Raw genomic sequence first — 18,993 nt, forward strand, 5'->3', positions numbered from 1 at the left:
CACTGTTTTTTGATGACTCAGATAGAATTATTTTTAACAAACTCATCTGACTTACTTTCAACTGAAGGCAAGCTTTCTATGTGACTAATTTTTAATCATCTGCCCCAAGAATAAAATGAATAAGCATTGAGAAATAGACAAAATAGACAGATTTAGGTGTAGACATAGTTTTCCATAATGACCACTTCTTGGGATGCTATCATCTTCTTGATCTTGTATAGTCTAGTTTTTCCAAATCTTTTTGATCTTTCTGATCGAAAATGTAATGTTAGTGTGCTTATGTTACCGAGACTTGAAACTACTGGATGAGTACCTCCTTTCCCAAGTGTGAGAATTTCTTTACACACTTGCAACTCCCAAATAAAATAGCTATTCTATCCTCCCTGTTTAAGGCACACACTCACTTTATAGTGCCTGATTTCTGGAATTCTACTATTTGGAGAAATTAATACTCTGTCAACATTCTCTTTTATTGCTTGTCATTGAGACACTTCTCTTTTTTGTTCTGTTTTAAATTTTCCAGTGGGTATATATGCATTTGGACTACCTCTGACTTTTTCGACATTACTTAAGTTTTCACTGACACAGATTTTTCTACTAACATGGAAATACAGCCTCTGTGGTTACACGCTTCCTGGTTTTGATCTGGCCTATAAGTACTAAAACACAAATCAACTTTAATCATGATATTTCCAACCTGATTGAAACCAATAAATCCTGGAAATTTTACACTGAGAACAGCATGTATAATGAGAAGGTTTCCTGCAAGTACTATTTCCAATTTTAAGTGGATTTACTTCAGACTTGTTCAGCTTGCTTTCTGGTTCATGTTCAGCAAAGATTTTAGTAAATATAGTGACAGACTATCCTGAAAAAATACTCATTCTGTTGCTGGTATTAGTGATATTTGCAGAAAAGAAATTCTGTTTTTCTCAAGCACATTTGTACTGAAACGTGAGAGGCTAGTCTTCTTCAAAAGATAAGTAGATATCTACTTATTTATATAATTATTTGTTGCTTTACTTACAATTAAAATTCCCAGAAATCTATATTAAGTATTAGTAATATTGTATTCAGTAACTGAATACATCGAAATACAGAACTGAATACAGATACAAACTACAGCATAAACATTCACATTCATTATTATCCATCGCAAAAATACTGAATCAAGGAACAAACTGAGGAATATCATTATGTGCGCTTGAACAAACTTGAACAAGAAAAACATCTTGCCAATGGCACATTTTGAAACAGAATCAGTATCCTGATTCAGTCTCCTGTGACAGCCAATAGACAAAGCTGCTACTAAAATGTTCAAGGTCTTTATTTAATTGTACTTACAGTATTACTGGCCATTAGCTCAAAATGATTATACAGAAGATTATTGCCTATGACCCCAAATTATCACTTGCTTTGAAAAGTTGTGAAGAGCATAGAAGCAGTTTCTGTGACTACGTGCCTCCTTCTATAGATGTCTGCATTTTAGTTGCAACACCATAAATTATCACATAAGTACAATTAAGGTGAAGCGCTCAATGACTTGTCTCAGAACGGAGACAAAAGTACTTCCTGAGAAACCCTTTTATAGACAGCAGTCTCAGGTAGGAGTCTGACTTCACAGACTTCAAGAACTTCGTGCTTTGCAGGCTGACAAGAATGTATGACCATTCAATTTAATTTCACCCTCCTCTTTATTCAGGGTGAAATATATATATATATATATATTTAAATATATATATTTATATATATTTTTTTTATATATATATATATTTCCCAACAGCCATAAAGAAAGCAGAAGTAAAATATATTTTTTAATAATTCATGTACTGAGCTTGACTACATACACTTCCTTATTTTAAATAAAACAAGTATCTGGAAAATAAATTGGATTAGGTCAATAAGGTAAATTAATCTCAGAACTCAATTATTTAAAAATGTTAGGCACAAGAATCCTTGTTGTATTATAAATAACTGTTTCATCAGGAGAAAGAACTAAAACCTGGTTCTCTTACAAGAGCTAACAAAACAGTCTCCTGAAATGTTTTCTCACAAAAAATTCTGGCCAAATCATTAACTATATGGAGCCTGTTTTAAAATTCAGAAAAGCATGGTTCTAGAACTGCAGATTCCCTGATGTTGTTGGCTTTACCGTTTTCTATGGCATGGTTAACGTTGTTTGATAGTATCCTGGTATGTACACATGACAGATAAACTTCTGCACACTTTCATGTATTACTTCAAACATTTAAAAAACATGGAAGATACTAAACTGCAATATAAAACTGAAATACTCCAAAATAGATCTGGCAGACTCAGGGCTACTTGTCATATAAGGCATTAAGTAGATCACACTAGGGGTGTTGAAGCAATTGACAATGTCTAGTATTTAAAAAGACATAGATTAACTCAGTTACGCTCTCTGGGGCCTAATGGTTTGACAGACTGATGATGCTGCAAGAAGCTCAGACATAAGGTAATTGCCTCTTTCAGTTTTTTAATATATATAAGCAATTATATGTTAAGTAAAGTACCACTAATAATCTATCCTTTTCTCCCAGACTTAATATGACCAGGTATTATCCTGTACAAGATTCTTTTTGCTCTTAAAGGCTGCGAATTTGATTTGTGTTAAACTGAGATCCTTGTCTCCTCCTAGTATACTGCGTTCTGTATGAGTCACTATCAATACCTGTCTGCGAGCCTGGTGTCACTCACAGAATTTGGGGGTTTTTGATCATGGGTCAGTTTACATGTTAGCAGGCCTGCTGGCAACAGATGTGGTACACCTATCTCAAAGAAGGAAAAGGATCTTTGCACACGAGTTAGCAGGGCTCACTGAAAGAGCTTTAAACTGGATTTGAAGGGCGAAAGGGATAAAATCAGGCTCACTAGAGATAACCTTGGGTGCAGCACATCAGCGTTTGAGGGATGGTGTGCTAGCGAGGTCCTTTGGCCTGCCATCTCAGTGGAGGGATGGAGATCCACATGGCAGCACAGGGTTACTGATGTGTTAGAAATCATGGAAGCGCCTGAGAATGGCCACATAGGTATTAGGGCTTCTCCCCTCCAAAAAGTGGCAGGATCAATCACCCAACTGAAGTGCATCCGCAACAATGCGCACAGCATGGGCAACAAACAATGCGCACAGCATGGGCAACAAACAGGAGGAGCTGGAAGCTATTGTGCAGCTGGAAAACTATGACAGTTGCCATCACGAAAACATGGTGGGATGTGTCATACAACTGAAGTGTCACCTTCAGAAGGGATAGGCAAGGAAGTACGGGCAGTGGAATAGCCCTGTATGTTAGGGAGTGTTTTGATTGCCTAAAGCTTAATAACGGTGACAATAAGTTTGAGTGCTCATGGCTAAGAATCAGAGGGAAGGCCAACAGTCACATATCATGGTGGGAATCTGTTACAGAACCACCTAGTCAGGATGAAGAGGAGGATGAAATATAAGCAGCTAGGGGAAGTCTCACAATCACTAGCCCTTCTTCTCATTGGGACTTCAATGTACCAGATATCTGCTGGTTGTCAAGCATTGGAACAGGCTGCCCAGGCAAGTGGTGGAGTCACCATCCCTGGAGGTATTTAAAAGACGCGTAGATGTGGCGCTTAGGAACATGGTTTGGTGGTGGATGTGGCAGCGCTAGATTAATGGTTAGATTTGATGGTCTTAAAGGTCTTTTCCAACCTAAACGACTCTACTATTCTATGGTTCTATTATGTTCACTATTTTTAGGGTGTGTTACTATTATGTTTAAGAGGAGGAAATACTAGAACAGAATAAATAACCGCCTGGGAAAATGTTACTAATGTTGTTCATAATTTTGCTTCATACACAGCCAAAGTCCACTTGAACTGTGCAATGAATAGGTCATTATGAAAAAGCTTTTTGTACATTTTCTTACAGTCACAGGTTTGAAACAAGGCAATTTTTTCTGGATTAAAAGTTTTCTTTCTTATTGATATTGGATCTTCACATTATACTCAAGACAGGTGAATGTTCTTCAGTACAAACGCTTTTTCACTTTCTTATCAGTCTTGTTTTGTCTATAAGACTGCTCAGTAAAACTACAGAATCGTACAAAAATTGTCTCTTTGCCGGAACTAATTCTAGAAGAAGTAAATATAACAGGTCTAGAAGGTACAAATAAGCAGTGGAAATTACAGTGGAATCTACCTCTCAGACATGATTTTCCTCAAATTCTAATATTTCATAATTCACTTCAAAGTTTTTCTCTTTCTCACCAGATATTTCTTTACTTCTACCAATGGCAGTGAAGAAACAAAGTACTTAATTTTACAGTACTACCTCTGTAGCACTGGAGAACTGGTGAGCTTCACCTGTCAGCTGGATTCCTTTTTGAAGAAGAGAATGACATTCAGTACAAATGGGACTTTTTGTCTTTCCTATATATTCTGCGAATGCTTTCTAGGAATGCTAAGGCAACAGAAAATGAGATTGCCAAGGTTTTCCATAATTCAGGAACCAGAAAACATTGATTTATTCAGTGGCATTTCCTTACTCATAGCGTCACAGAAAGGTTTGGTTGGAAGGGACCTTTAAAGATCATGTAGTCCAACCTCCCTGCCATAGGCCGAGATAGGTTCCATTAGATAAGTTTTCTCAAAACTTCGTCCAACTTGATTTTGAGCACTTGCAAGGATGGAGCGCCCACAACTTCTCTAGGCAACCTGTTCCACTGCCTCACCATCTCATTGTAAAAATTTTCTTCCTTATGTTCAATCTAAACTTACACTCTTTCAGTTTAAACCTGTTGTCCCTTGTCCTGTAACTACAGGCGCTAGTAAAAAAAAAAATTTTTCTCCATTTTTCTTTTAAGTTCCCTTTATATATTGGAAAGTTCTAATAAGGTCCCCCTAGAGCCTTCATTTCAGAGCTAGTGAAACAAATGCGCCACTCAGTTTGGTGTTACCTGTAAACTTGCTGAGGGTGCAAGCAATCCCACTATGTCACTGATGAACATATTAAATAGTACTGGTCCCAGTATGATCCCCTGAGGGATGCTACTCATTACTGGTTTCCATTTGGACACTGAGCCATTGAATATATGTCTTTGGATGCAGCCATCCAGCCACTTCCTTATCCATCTAACAGTCCATCCACCAAACCAAATTCTTTCCAATTTAGGGACCAGAATGTTGTGGGAGACCATATCAAAAGCCTTACTGAAGTCTAGATAGATTATATCCATAGCTCCTCCCTGGTCTACTGATGCAGTTACTCTATTGTAGAAGGTCACTAGATTAGTCAGGCGACTAATAATCCATAGTAGAGTGAGGAATATGTGCACATCAGCACAGCCAGAATCCCTCTATAAAAGGAATGGGGAGAAACTGAACCTCCAGTCGAAGTCCTACCCAGGTGGAAAGCATTGCTTCTTTCCAGAACCCTTATTAATTTGCACTGGTATTACCTCTCAGACATTTGTATAGATGGATCCTATGATAATACTGCTAAAACCACATTTACATCTCAGGCATTACACTGGCTAAGCTTTGTTTCTACTGAAATCGTTATTCTCTGTTTTAGCATAGTTTTGTTAAGCAGTCCTTTTACCATTACTGTTTTCACAAAAAAAGGGCTTAATTATTATCTTTTGAAAAGATATCTTTGAAAATACACTCATTCCCACCCTCAGAACAGATGTTTCACCTCCTGTATCAATTGCTCATTTATTAATGGTTTAGATTTACAAGCAAAAATGAATGTGTTCTTGTCAAACCTATACTAAGATCAACCCCACTGATGATATTAAATTTCAGTTTCCTGCTCTCTTTGTCTTTGACAACTCCTGCATCCCATGTAATCAGAACTATTTTCCAAGGCCTGAAGCCACACAGCCACCTCTTCCCCTCACCCACTTCCAGACTTCCCTGTGACTCTTTTGAGTTCAAGGACATACTTTCACTTGTGGTGTTCCATCTGTCTAAAACTTATTTCCTCTTCTCCCTAAGCCACTGAATCATTTCTTTAAATCTCACCTTAAAACCTCCCTGTTCTCTTTAACCTATGATTCACAACCTCTGGAAAACATTTTTTTTATATCCTTTATGAAGCATGCACAGTAAAAAGGAAATTTATTGTAGTCTTGTTGAAGCAAGCTATACTTGATGTACTAACGTGACTGTGGATTAAGGGTCCTATAGAGTCCACTCAAGATAGATTGACCCTTGCAGAATCTACTGAAGTCTGAGTATTTATATTCATTCACCTGAACACCTCATAGCTACACCCTTGCAGGCTTACAGGCTGTTGTCTTTCTTCTTGCCTTTGAACTCACAAATTTACTCCTGATGTCAGATAACACTACTGAGTTTTTCCCAGCTATAACAAGGTGCCTATTCTGGGCCCAGTAGAACTGAATAAAAGGATGCAGTTCCTTTATCTCTCCCTCCAGTGACCAGTACCATCTCCCTCATCCTGACTTTAGATACTCTCCAAAGAGAGCAGTGGTAGAAATGAAAAAATCATAGCACTCTGTTGATGCAACTAAATGAAGGATGAAAGTTCCATCATTCTTTCCTTATCTAAGTGATAAATAGCAGATTCAGGTGTCTATTATAAAAGCTGAGCAAGACAAACAATTTGATCTTAGATTGCTTCTATTCAATTCATTGAGAGGATCAGGGAAGGCAAACTCACAACACCAGATGGGCTACGCAGTGAGGGGGAGAGGGAGCTCTGAGAAGATAGGTGTGAAAATTAGTAGATGGTGTGGCACAAACCGTCCCATTCTACTAACAGTAGGTGAACAGTACGTATTTCTAAGGCTGGTATTCCTCCCCATTCAGAACGCATTCATTATTGTAGCAGGTAATTTTCTGTACTCCTGTTGAAAAGACTATTTAAATCTAGCTTTTTTTTTGTTTAGCTCACCTAAGCATTTTATGCTCATGCTCATTTTTATGCCTTTGAATAGTCTTAGGATGGAACTTCTAATTCTTTTTATTTAACTGACGCTTGCTTGAATTTTGGGTTTTAATCTTCAAGCCTTTTGTACTGGTCAAAGAACTAGAAATGGAAGAAGAAAACTCCAGTTCACATTCACGTATCTCCTAGAGTTGTGATTTAAAGGAAACACTATAAATATTTCAGACTTACAATATACTTTTCAATGTTGATAGTATATGCTTTGGAATATATTAAATTGTGTGCATGCATAAAGAAGTATATGCTTTGGAATATATTAAATTGTGTGCATGCATGAAGACATTCGACCAGTAGAGACATGTTTTCTGCATATAGGAAATCACAGAGATAGAAACACAGACAAATGATATTACTGTTAGCATCACACTACTGAAATATGGATGGTAGCACAGTGGTACAAGTAAAACCTTTCTATCTCCTGAATGACTACTGGTATATGTGGGAAGAGTGCAATAGGAAACAGACTGCAGAAGTGGGTACAGATTGAGTGGAGTTATTTTCATTTGACATTAGAATATGGGTTTGTACGGGCAAATCTTTTTGATTGCTATCTGTCTCTGAAAAGCTTTAACTGAATTAGCAGTCAATTTTGATAGAAATATTGTTATGCAAATCATTTCTAACAAAAGGTGTTCAAATGTTGGCTTTCAGAGTTGTTATTCTGTCTTATACCTACAAATATGAAAAAACCAAACCCAGAATATGAAAGGAGGATTTCATTAATACTGTATTGTACCACAGAGTACAGCAATATTGAGTCTGTGTATAAGGGGTTGCTGAATAACTAAAAGAAATGGATCAAAAATATAAAGGTCAAAATCCTTACTTTTATTTTGGAGCCCTTGGTCCATAACCACCAAACCTGCATTTCTTACCACATTCTCATACTTCAGTTTCAACTTGGACTAATTTCTAGGAGGGATATGCATAACAGATAGGCACTCCAGCAGGACAGTTAATAACAATAATGAGTAACTATAATGATGAATCTGTTGTTGAGGTCCAGTGTATCTAGGAAAGTTATGGCTAGCACTTATTCTAGCTTTAAATTCCTGTAATTCTGAGGATACTGTAATTCTTTAAACTGACTGCACTTCTTGAAAGTTCATATTGTCATGTAGTTTATGATCGCATTGACTCTCAACTTTTGTAGGTTGCTACTAGTTAATTATTGAAGGTGTCTCAAAAACATAGTAAGTAAACATAAAATATTAAAGACAGATAAACCAAGACAAGATTTCTATTCCACCTGTAAGATTTTTTTTTTTTAACATGCACATCAAAAAAAGTAAATAAAATGAAATACTCACTCCTGTTATGTAACGAGGTCTATACTGGATGGTTCCAAATAAGCCAAGTATGACTATGATAATGTGTATAAAATTTGCCAGGATGGGTGCCCACTGATAACCAAGGAAGTCAAATATCTGCCTCTCGAGCACAGAAACCTACGGTTAGAAAGCAAAAGCAGGAATAGATTAGAACAGACCAGAAACATCTGTTTGTGAATTTCCCCTTCCAAGCCCGAGATAATTGCCCTGAGTTAAAAAAATACTTCAGTCGGAAGTAAAATGAGTTTGCAATGTTTTACCTTCTTGTTTTAATGAAAGCTGCATTTCTCACTGTCAGTTTACTGAGTTGTATTCTGTTAGCTAAAATATTCACGTGGGCAGTTCTGCCGAGACACTAAACTGTTCACTAGGACAGTATGTTTGCAGGAAGAGAAACACATCATTTTATTATATACACCAGCAAATATAACGTTTTAGAGTACCGGTGCTGAAAGTAAATGGCAGGCTTATGGCATCTTCTCAGCTTCGCTTCCATTCACAAACACCATCCTTCAGCCTAGTCCTAACTCTTTACTTTCATTATTTCCCTACCTTTTGGTTTTTTCTCTTCCTTCTATCCCCAGCTATCCTCCCAGTGGAATTTTATGTGTAATCAAATGCATGCAACTTTTTGACCTGGTTCTACTGATAATGACTCTAGTTTACCTCCTCTCACTGTCACAAACATCAGTTACCCAAGACTCTAGACACTTAATTTTAAAATGAGAATTAAGGGACAATTTTGGGCTGTTGATAACTCTTTTCAAGCAATACCATTGCAAGCATTCCAACTAAAAAAACCTACATTTCTGACAGTATCAGGAGAAATTATTTCAGAATTCAGATAGTAGGTGTCCCTTAACTGGTGTTTGGACATTATGTCAAAATACAGCACTGTGTCCCAGACCATAGACAGAATGGCATGTTTTGACAAAAATAATACTGATGTGAATATTAGAAGGCAATATGATGATGAAGTGAATTTAGACAGAAAGGGTAAGGAATTTTTTTGACACCATTCCAACAATTTCACTAACTGGAATGGTGAATAGACAAGTTCCAGGCAAATGTGAATAATACAAAGAAACTAAAAATAAACAAAATTATAGTAATAAATGAATAATAATAATAACACCACCACCACGTATGGAAAATAAAGAAAAAGCAGGATGTTTCTTTATAAAGTTTCATTAAATGACAGGTGAATATTCACTCAGTTTATATTATGCAGTGGATTAATTGAATTGGGTGTATCTGCCACACACTCCATTCATTTTAAACTTAACACCTTTTGAGATCAAGTACTACATTAATAATTAACTACTGTTCTTGCATGATATAGCTATGGGAAAGTTTTTCAATTTTCATGCTGCAGTCCACTGCCACACCAACACTTTCTTTTTGAAATTAAGTGAAAAACTTGCCATTAAAAAGACAGCCTACACTTACACCAGCATTGCAAATGCAAAGAGTGTCAATTATATAGTACTTCCATCATGAAGTTGAACCTTAAGATAGGGATTGCCAAAATGATCCTGGGGAAGTTTGTCAGCCATATCATTTTGAAATTGAAAGTTCAGGCTTTCATGTCAACCACTGAATTCCTCTCTACAACATAGATTTTCACACAATGCATCCAGTTTATAGCTAGTCTTGGTATTTTTCCTACCATCTTATTTTACATATTAACTGCCAAAAAAAGATTCTAGTCCTACATCATTCGAGATCTTACTGAACTTATTTGTGCTATCCTACAACCCTCCCTAGCAAACCAACATCATAGAACAGTTCCCAGAATCCCAAGACATAATATTCTAATGGAGACAATGGGATGAAGAAAGAAAAGGAAGGCCAAGCTGTATTAGGAACTACATGAAATCTCAGACTGCCTGTGCTTTATCATTAACATAATCTTATCATTAAGATATCTTATTTTCATCAGCTGAACAAAGAGTAAATGAGAAAAGCAAAGCAGTAGCAAAAAGAGTCTAAACTGTACAAGCTTCTAGTAGAGTAACAGTAGGGATTCAGTGAGCAAAAAAATACCTGGGATGATGCAAATCATTTAACCAGTAGGAAAATATAAAGGTAAGTATGCCAACTGGAAAATTGGGGCATGGTAGTTAATTATAAAAAAAAACAGAAAACCTAATATTCCTGCTACAACATTAGGTTAAAACTTGTTTATGGGGCTGTACTCTATAAATGGCTACTGTGTGCGAATCTCCACTTCTCACACACCAATGTACTTTTTTTTGATGACTGGCAATTTCTCCAGGAGCAGGCAACCAGTCCCTCAGATTTTGTGGCCATGTTGAAAGTTCTGGTGGGGGATCTACCGGAAAACATGGCACACAAGGCAGTGGGTAAATACTGGCTGTGCAGAACAAAGAGACGACTATGCACCATCTCTATCCCTGTGTATCTACCTCACATTTGCCATAACCAGACTTGCTATTAGACTTTCTTCTGTCACTCCAAGGAATCATCTGTGTGTGGGGAGTGCTGGATATGTGAGATGGAAGCATTCTCATGGGCTACACAGAGAAAAAACGCTGTGAAAATGCAGCTGCCGTTCCTTGGAAGATCAGACTACCGCAGCAAGGTGCATCATAGATTTATCAAAATGGAAAATATAGGACAGAACTAGATCTTTATTCCCACTTCCTGAAGAGATGAAGGTTGAGAGAAAATAAAAACAACCCGCAAAGAAAGAGAAAAATAATATGGACTTTCTACATGTAGTTACTAATAAAAATAAATTCTCATTTGGTCTGTGTTTCTAAAAGGGGAAAAGTGAAAAATAGGACAAAGTACTGACAAAATCTATTAAAACCAGTAGCTTCCTCCTCTTCCGCAGATGCCAGCATCATAAGGGATTTCCTTACATAGCGAGAGAAAATACAGACCTGATTTAGAAAGATATTTTTTTTTTTTCATTCATGTCAAAAACTTAAAATTCCTGGTCAAACAACTGCACTTCTTTTTCCAAATCATATCCACCAGCTTTAAGTGTTTAATGATGTTTCAAGGACATTCCCGAGAGAAAGGAAAGGACTATCAATGAAATATTAATCTTTAAAGTCTAGGAAGAGATAAAGAATTGTCTGTTTTCTTCTTCTTCTTCTGGAAACAAGTTTAAAATAAGAACAGGAAAGCGGAAAAATAGATGCTTTGGATGAAAAAGTACACAGTGGTAACAAAAGAAAAATGTGGTTTAATTCAACGCCATTTTAATAATGCATTGAACCAAAAATGTAGGGTTATAGAGAGTCATTTCCTAATGTTAGAAAATAAACATCCACCACATTGTCTTCTTAAGCTTCCAAATACAGAGAATGTCATAGCCAGATTATCTTAAGTAATCATTGATAAAATTATAGAACAGTTGAGTGCAATTACAGTGAACTATTTTTACTAATGCATTATTTTTTCCAGACTTCTGCTAACTGTTTTAAAAATAAACACAAAATAAAAACAGCCTATATATTGTCAAGTTGGAATAGCTCAAACTACTTCCAGATTCTTGTCAGAGGCTGGTTGTTAATAGGTTAACAGTGTTACCAACCTTGAGGAGTCTAAGAATTGAATTTCCAGAGGATAAAGAAAACCATTTTGAGATAATTCTTAATATATGTGATTAGACTAAAATTTCAGACAGGAACCACAAAGGAGAAACCAGTCAAAAGATGATTTATAACACAAACTCCAAAATGGAAAATGACAAAGTGCCTTTCCTCAGAAAGCTCCTTGAGAAGAAACTCAACCACACCTACTTCACAGTGATACAGAATCAAAACTTTGCATTGATAGAAATTAAAGTGCACACAGGCACACACACACACAAGTGGGCATGTATGGCCCCGCCCAGCCAGGGCCCCTGGACAAAACACGCAGCACGGAGGCAGCCAATACTCTGGGGTCCGGGGCAGGGACATTCAAGTGATGGACTCACCAGCTGAGTGTTGGTTACAGGCTCTCAGTTCACTCCAAAGGAAAAGGAGTGTATTAGCTTAAATCGCAGTTAAGGAGAATCAAGCAACCATGGTTTATATTATGACTGGTGCAGGCTAACAATGAGCTACAGAAATTAAGCTCTAATCAGTAACTCATTAAGTCCTCTCAGCTCAATTGTGTTGCATCAGATGCCCACAGCTTCTACTAATTTTCTTGTGTTTTTAAGTTAGATGTATAGTTTTTTAATGACTTTCAGTTCTTGGTTTTATGGCACAGAAAGTTACAAAAAGCCCAAGAAATACATGTATTTTGGGCCTGGGGTTTATGAAAGAATTCTAAATTTAGAGCATGCCTGCATCGCATACAACATCCCCAGCTAACCCTCCCCAAGCACTTCAATCATTTTGAGGCAGAATGTGTATATTTGTGCCATACCTTGGTAAGGTTCATTTATTTTTTCATCAAAAGTTCAGATAATATCCTGAGATAGAGGGCCTAGTTACTCAACAAATTCTCCAGCTACCCAGCAGAAAAATGTTCTGGAAGTCAAATCTGTGCAAAATACACCTATGCATCTGCAAACGTGCATGTGCACGTGGGTCAAGTCCTTTACCGAAAGACAGCAGGGGAAGACAAAAAGATTTGATTTTTTTTTTTCTTTGTGAGAAGACAGGCAAGACTGAAATTAGGTTCTGTGAAGAGCTGTGGACACAATAGTGTTCTCAGCACATCTAATTAAAATCATCACAAGCACAGGTAATTCTAGTTAAAATCAAGGAGCTATTAGTTTCCACTTGTCCATTGGTTCCTTAAAGGAATCACATATATAATACTAAGCCCCTGTCCTTTATCTGTCTGATGCTGTTAAGAGAAGAACTAGGCTTTCACCACACTTGATAAGAAGGTAATCATAGTTTTTAAAAATCCTGTGTAGTACCACATCTCTGCATCATATTGTGTACAAGTGGATTTCTGCTGTGACCTACAGAGGACAATAGGGCTCTCCACAGGTACAGAGCATATTCTAAGTCTCAGCAGCTGCCTTTTCTGTCTGAACATAGAAATAATAAAAAATTGGTAAATACGAGCTTTCTACAGTAGGTTTTCTGTTATGTAGTAATGACAAGTAGAACTGTTATCTAAATAACACTTCAGTTATTATTACTCATGACATGAAAATAAGAAAGATTTTAGCCAAAGCTGAGCTGGTGAAGCTGACGGTAAATAAAAATGTTTTAGTGTGCACTGAACATATCTTCAGGGTACTATATTCACGATTTACAAACATTTAGACTCTACCATACATATATGGAAACCCATCCGGTGACCCAAACAATAACAAAATCAAACTCCTGTCTTCCATGTACTTCCCTGGAAGAATCACCTCCTGTATGAGCAGGCAATAAAAAAGAGGAAATTGCTGGCAAAATGCTTGATCAACAAGTTTTATTCTTGCAAAGTACTTTATCCACACAAATTATGAAACACCAATATCTGTGAAAAAGAATAATGATGGAAAAAAATGGGGGAAGTTCTTAATTTAACACTCAATGATTTAGTATTTTTAATACTGCTTCCTAAAATTACTTTTAGAATAACCTTATAGGAACCGTATTGCTAGAATTACGATAAAAAACCTAATCAATGTTGCATTTAAGGCACATAGAATTTTGAAACCTAGAGCAAATACTTGAATTCATTGCAATATTTTACATAGCTACACAGAGATGTAGAGATAATTGTGTCTTAGATGCCTGTAGTTCTTTTTACTGCACAAGACCAAATTTACCGTTGTGAATAACAACAAAAATTCACAATTTGTGAGGTATAGTAGATTTCAATATTCTTGAAAACAGAAGAGTATTTCAGTTCCTTCATTTGTCTTCAGAGTAAAGTTTTACATACAGCTGCACACTTGATCCCAGTGACTGGCTTAAATGGGTTAGGATCTTAAGTTCATACTACAAATTAGATCACAAATCTTAACATCATGTTACAGCAATTTTTGTGTGTGTGTGTGCACGTGTGTATGCTTTAAGATGTTTCTGGCTGCCCAACAGTAACAAGACTTAAATATGTATTAGAACCACATCCTTTTGCATGTCTGAAAGAAAATTTGAAAAATCAATCTCATGTAAACTGTTCTACCCATGAGGCTAAATATAATGCATTTAGTATTTCAGCTACAGGATGAACTTCAGTAATAATAACTTAGAGATGCTAAAAAATACTAACAAAGCATTTCTCACAGAAGATTGAATATATATAAAAAGCTTAATATACTTGCTTAAATGTGATTTTTACTTTGAGAAGGGCAGATTTAGAGAGTGCAGGCCTGTACCACAGGGGCAGAAATCTGAGGGTTGCCTATTCCCACAGTGCTTCTGAAACTAGAGAGTGCAGGGCAAACATGGCTGACATCTCTGCATGCCAGCTCAGACCTGGAAGCAGTATAGCAACATAGTGCCTGCCACAGCTACAGGACCCTTTTACAAAAGCTGTGCCTGTTTGCTGGTGCAAGCTTAAGACAGCATCAAGGATTAAGAAAATTACTCAAACATACTGGGAACCTGGTGTTTAGCATTGTTGGCTTTGTATGACTACCTAGTACAAGGTCATGTAGGTTATGAGCATGGTCTTGGGCTTTTTTGCTTATGTCAGAGGTCTGTAGAGATAGGCTAGCTGTGACTGTGGCCAAATGAGTGATCATAATAGATGGGTTAGTGACCACTGATGCAAATAAGTTTAAACACTGCCAACTTACTCAATCCTATCTTCTCCCATTCTGCCATTGGCAATGGAAAGATCAAGACTGCTCAGGGGTTTCCTTCCACCTCTCTGCCCTACTCCTAGTCCCCTCTCTCTCTCTCCTTACATCCTTCTGGCAAGAACACTGAAGCCCTGGCTCCCACACCTCATCTTTAAGGTGGCAAAATTCAATTTTACTGACAATACTGACAAGTCTTGAGCCAGTTCTGAATGTAAAAATACTTTTGAATTAAGATTTAATAATATTTCATAATTGCACAATCTGAATTTGCCTGCAGTAAAGCCTGAAGGCAAAATCAAGCATTCAGAAAGCATTCAGCAAGATTAGCCTTATCTAACATTTTCAAATTCTTTCTGTCTTTATGGAAATATTTGACAATAAAACAGGTCTTTCTTTCATTCATAAAGATACAACTAGTTTATACACAGTGATTCAAATTACAGTATATTACATTTGTAAACTCAACAAAGATGTGATAATGTTGTTATGGATTTGACAAGAGGATGTAACTAGGGTGTCTTGAGGTAGTGAAACTATCTTCTGTGTATGTTTCTTCAGCCAAAAATAAAATGTGGCCTGAAAAAAAATTACCTTCTAACAACAACAAAAAAATAGTTTCTAATCCTCAGCAGGAAAGGCATACCTCCAAGAAACTCAATTTCTTACAGTAAGTAAAAGTAATTTTGAATGGTATTGGCAGTGATCATGCACTATCTCATCAGGACAGAGTCCTGTGATAATAAGAACTGGGCATTTGTCATTTGGGCAGAGGACTATATCAAGTGAAAACAGCCAATATAGAGTTACTGTGCTGGCTTTACTTGTACTCAGACATACAAGACTGTCCACAAAACAAGAGAGAGAATGACAACTAACCCATGTCAGAACTGTAAGGCACAGAGGGCTCCCTGCGTGTAGTCACTCATTCCACAAGTAAATATGGATAAGCAGAATGCTGACTTCGACTGACCTTACAGAAATCTCTCTCTTCAGATACTTCTGCTGGAATAGTCATTATACTTACACAGACTATTTGAAGCACCTACTACATTTCCATGCCTTAGCATAACCTGAAAATTGACATTTAAACTGTGCAGATCACTTTATGGAAGAGAGATAATTGATATGAGTCATAGTCAGGAAAGTTTCTAGCTGCTAAACTTTGGCTATTACGTGTATATAAAGCCATTAGTCATTGGGGAACTCCAAGTAGTGCTGAAAGCAGCAATGTGTCTTTTCTGCAACATGGCTACCCTGAGAGTCAGACTGGTCATCTGTTCTCTGCACCAGAGTCCCACGGACAAGCACAAGCTCTCAGATCTGTTGGGGAAAACCAACTGATCCACAGATCCACAAACAGAAATTTCTATCCTAAGGGTGAAGCCTTTTTTTTTTTTTTTTCTTTTTCTTTTTTTCCTTTTTGGTAAAGAAAATGAAGTCTTCTCATAGGCTAGTTCAAGATTGTTGATTCAACTAATTGGTTAGAATTCTTACAAGAATCATTGTTTAGAATCTTTGGTTAGAGCCAGACAATTTGCAGCAGTTTTCAATATTTCACCATTTGTATTCAATCTACTTTTGAACATGATTATAAGAAAAAAAAGTAGCATGTGAAACACTGTATGCTGTCATAGTCATTACAGGAAAGCCCTAGATCATTGGGCAATTGGGGTACAAGCCTCCATTCCAAGCCCCGTGAACAGCCAGAGTGAGTCAGTCAGACAGTGCTTTCAAAAAGGTCCCATTAAACAGGTCAAGGAAAACTTGAAGGTTTTTCCTGGTTTTATGAAACAATATGTTTAAATAAGTGGGACCCTAAGCTTTCTGTTTCACAGAAATACAAAACCCATCACCTGCCCCTGGAAAGCACAGGGGCTGTAATATAAGTAAGCAGTACTGATTACGATCTCATTCTTTTGCCTCTTACAACATTAAAGCTATAATAAAATTAGAAGGCAGACTGGCCATTCCTTTTCCCTAGCCCTGATGACAAATATCATGAATAAAAAGCTAATCTGTAATGACTAATGTACTAATACCGTATGTTGACCTGTTTTTAGTATGCCAATTCATGTATGCATACAGATATCTTCTTAAGTACATTGTTTCTGAAATATTATCTATTTGCAGCCATGTTTTATCAACCTACAAGGTAACAAACAGTGAAAAATGCAGTACTATAATAAACTTCTGACTTAAGGGAGAGTTAATCACAAGGCTCTATTCCTAGTCTGTTAAGATTGAAAAGTTACAAATGTGAGGGACAAGGAAAAGGATAGATGCAAAGCTCTGACAAAAGACTAAACACACATCATGAATGACTCCATATTCCACAGCACTAACAGGTGCCACTGTATCCCAGTGATGATAATGGTGTCAAAATATTCCACTTCTGTGTGAGTAGATTGTCCAGAAAATAAAAGGTCATTGGATCAAAATTAAAACGTTCAAACAAAAGGGTGAATCAGGAAAGGAAAGGGAGGGATACAATAGATGTTCTTATTTGCATAAATGTTTACTGCAGTCAATAATGTTTTTCTGATTTACACAGAGATAATTTACATCAACTAATTTGAGGCTAAACTCAGATTTTTATGTTTTTATTTTGTGTAAAGGTTAGTGTTGAGTGTCTTGGATTAAACCCATTTATTTATCCAAAATATGCACTCAAGCACAGCAGCAGTCTCTCAGCAGGTATTTTGATGATGAAAATATTGTTAAATATTTAAAATAAGTTTTGTTTGGTTTTTTTTTTTCTTGTGTAACTCGTGGTAAAACACTGATATACAGTAGTATACTTCTCTGTAGTGGAACAAGAATAACATCAGTTTGCTTATGCCACTTGGTACCTTAATTATGTGATGAAGGCTAGAGAGGGCCGCTTAACACACCTGCGTAGCTGACATGATGGTATTTGCGGAAGATTTTGCTTCAAAAAAGAGCCAATCACATAAGTAGAACAAAAATTGCTTCATTGTCACAACTCATCATCTCCCCTTCTATATTTGCCTTCGGATCTTCATTTTCCCCACTTTCCGATTTGATTTCTTTAATTCCTCATGCCCACAGCAATTCCCCTTGGAAGCAGCAAAAGCTATAATCCAGAACTGCTGCAAGCTCTCCTCCAAGAGAGCCCTACCCCTGCCAATAGCTGCCATCATTCAAGTGGCACTTGCTGGCATGACAGCACAGAGTTGCAGCAATTTCTTTTCACTTTTCCATACCTCATATCCCCAGCTGTTCCAAGAGGGTGATCACCTTACTGGTTTCATGAGGTCTAGAAAATGCAGCAATAATTATTGTGCTGGCAGTGCTGTAGGCAGTCAGCATCATTAAGGCAGGAATTGGAATGCAGCCCAACCAACATAGCTGAATCTACTAATTTGTTGCACTGAATATTTTGCTGTAAGAAATAATCATGAGCTTTGTGATAGACTATGAAAGGCAAATTAAACTGCCTGAGCCAGACTCTTCTACAATGCCTAGCTAAAAAAAAAAATAAAAATAAAAAATAAAGAAAAACTAGAACTATTTTAGGTTAGCTGCTTTAATCTAGGCATTTTAAATGCTGTGTCTTATTAGCAAATGACCTCCTCGAATTATACAAAACCCAATCATCTATCCAATCATGACCTGTCAAAAAAGAGGTGTTTATAATTGTTTTTGACCAATTTAATGTGGATTAGACTCAGAGAGGAAGGCTAACAGTGTTCAATTTAATTTCATACTGTATGCTATCTTACATAAGATACTAAAAAATCAACAGTAGAGCTTTTTTTCCTGTAATTGTATTAGTGTTTTAAATGATGCATGTCTACTGACTTTCCAACCCTTGTTAGACAGTAGCTTTTAATGCAATTATTTGAGGGTAACTACAGTGTCTTTTTCAAAGCTGACTCCTATTATTCATGAGACAATATAAAAAATAACATTTACATAACACCAAATGTCTGCACATTTCTTAGTGGTATAGG

The 18,993-nt window shown here is 36.7% G+C and overlaps 1 protein-coding gene across 3 annotated transcripts in view; it reads right to left on the reverse strand.

The window, feature by feature from the left end:
• The window catches only part of NKAIN2 (sodium/potassium transporting ATPase interacting 2), a 538,764-nt gene that overhangs the window by 288,968 nt on the left and 230,803 nt on the right, over positions 1-18,993 (reverse strand). For all 3 annotated transcript variants that reach the window (XR_003991789.1, XR_003991790.1, XM_030489215.1), the window contains exon 2: positions 8,272-8,409. Coding sequence is in view for 1 of the 3 variants with exons in the window: in XM_030489215.1 (XP_030345075.1) it covers positions 8,272-8,409 (138 nt within the window). In the remaining 2 variants the exon portion in view is untranslated. The remainder of the gene's footprint in view (positions 1-8,271; positions 8,410-18,993) is intronic.

Source organism: Strigops habroptila, chromosome 6 (assembly GCF_004027225.2).
Source record: "Strigops habroptila isolate Jane chromosome 6, bStrHab1.2.pri, whole genome shotgun sequence".
Classification (NCBI taxonomy): Eukaryota; Metazoa; Chordata; class Aves; order Psittaciformes; family Psittacidae; genus Strigops; species Strigops habroptila.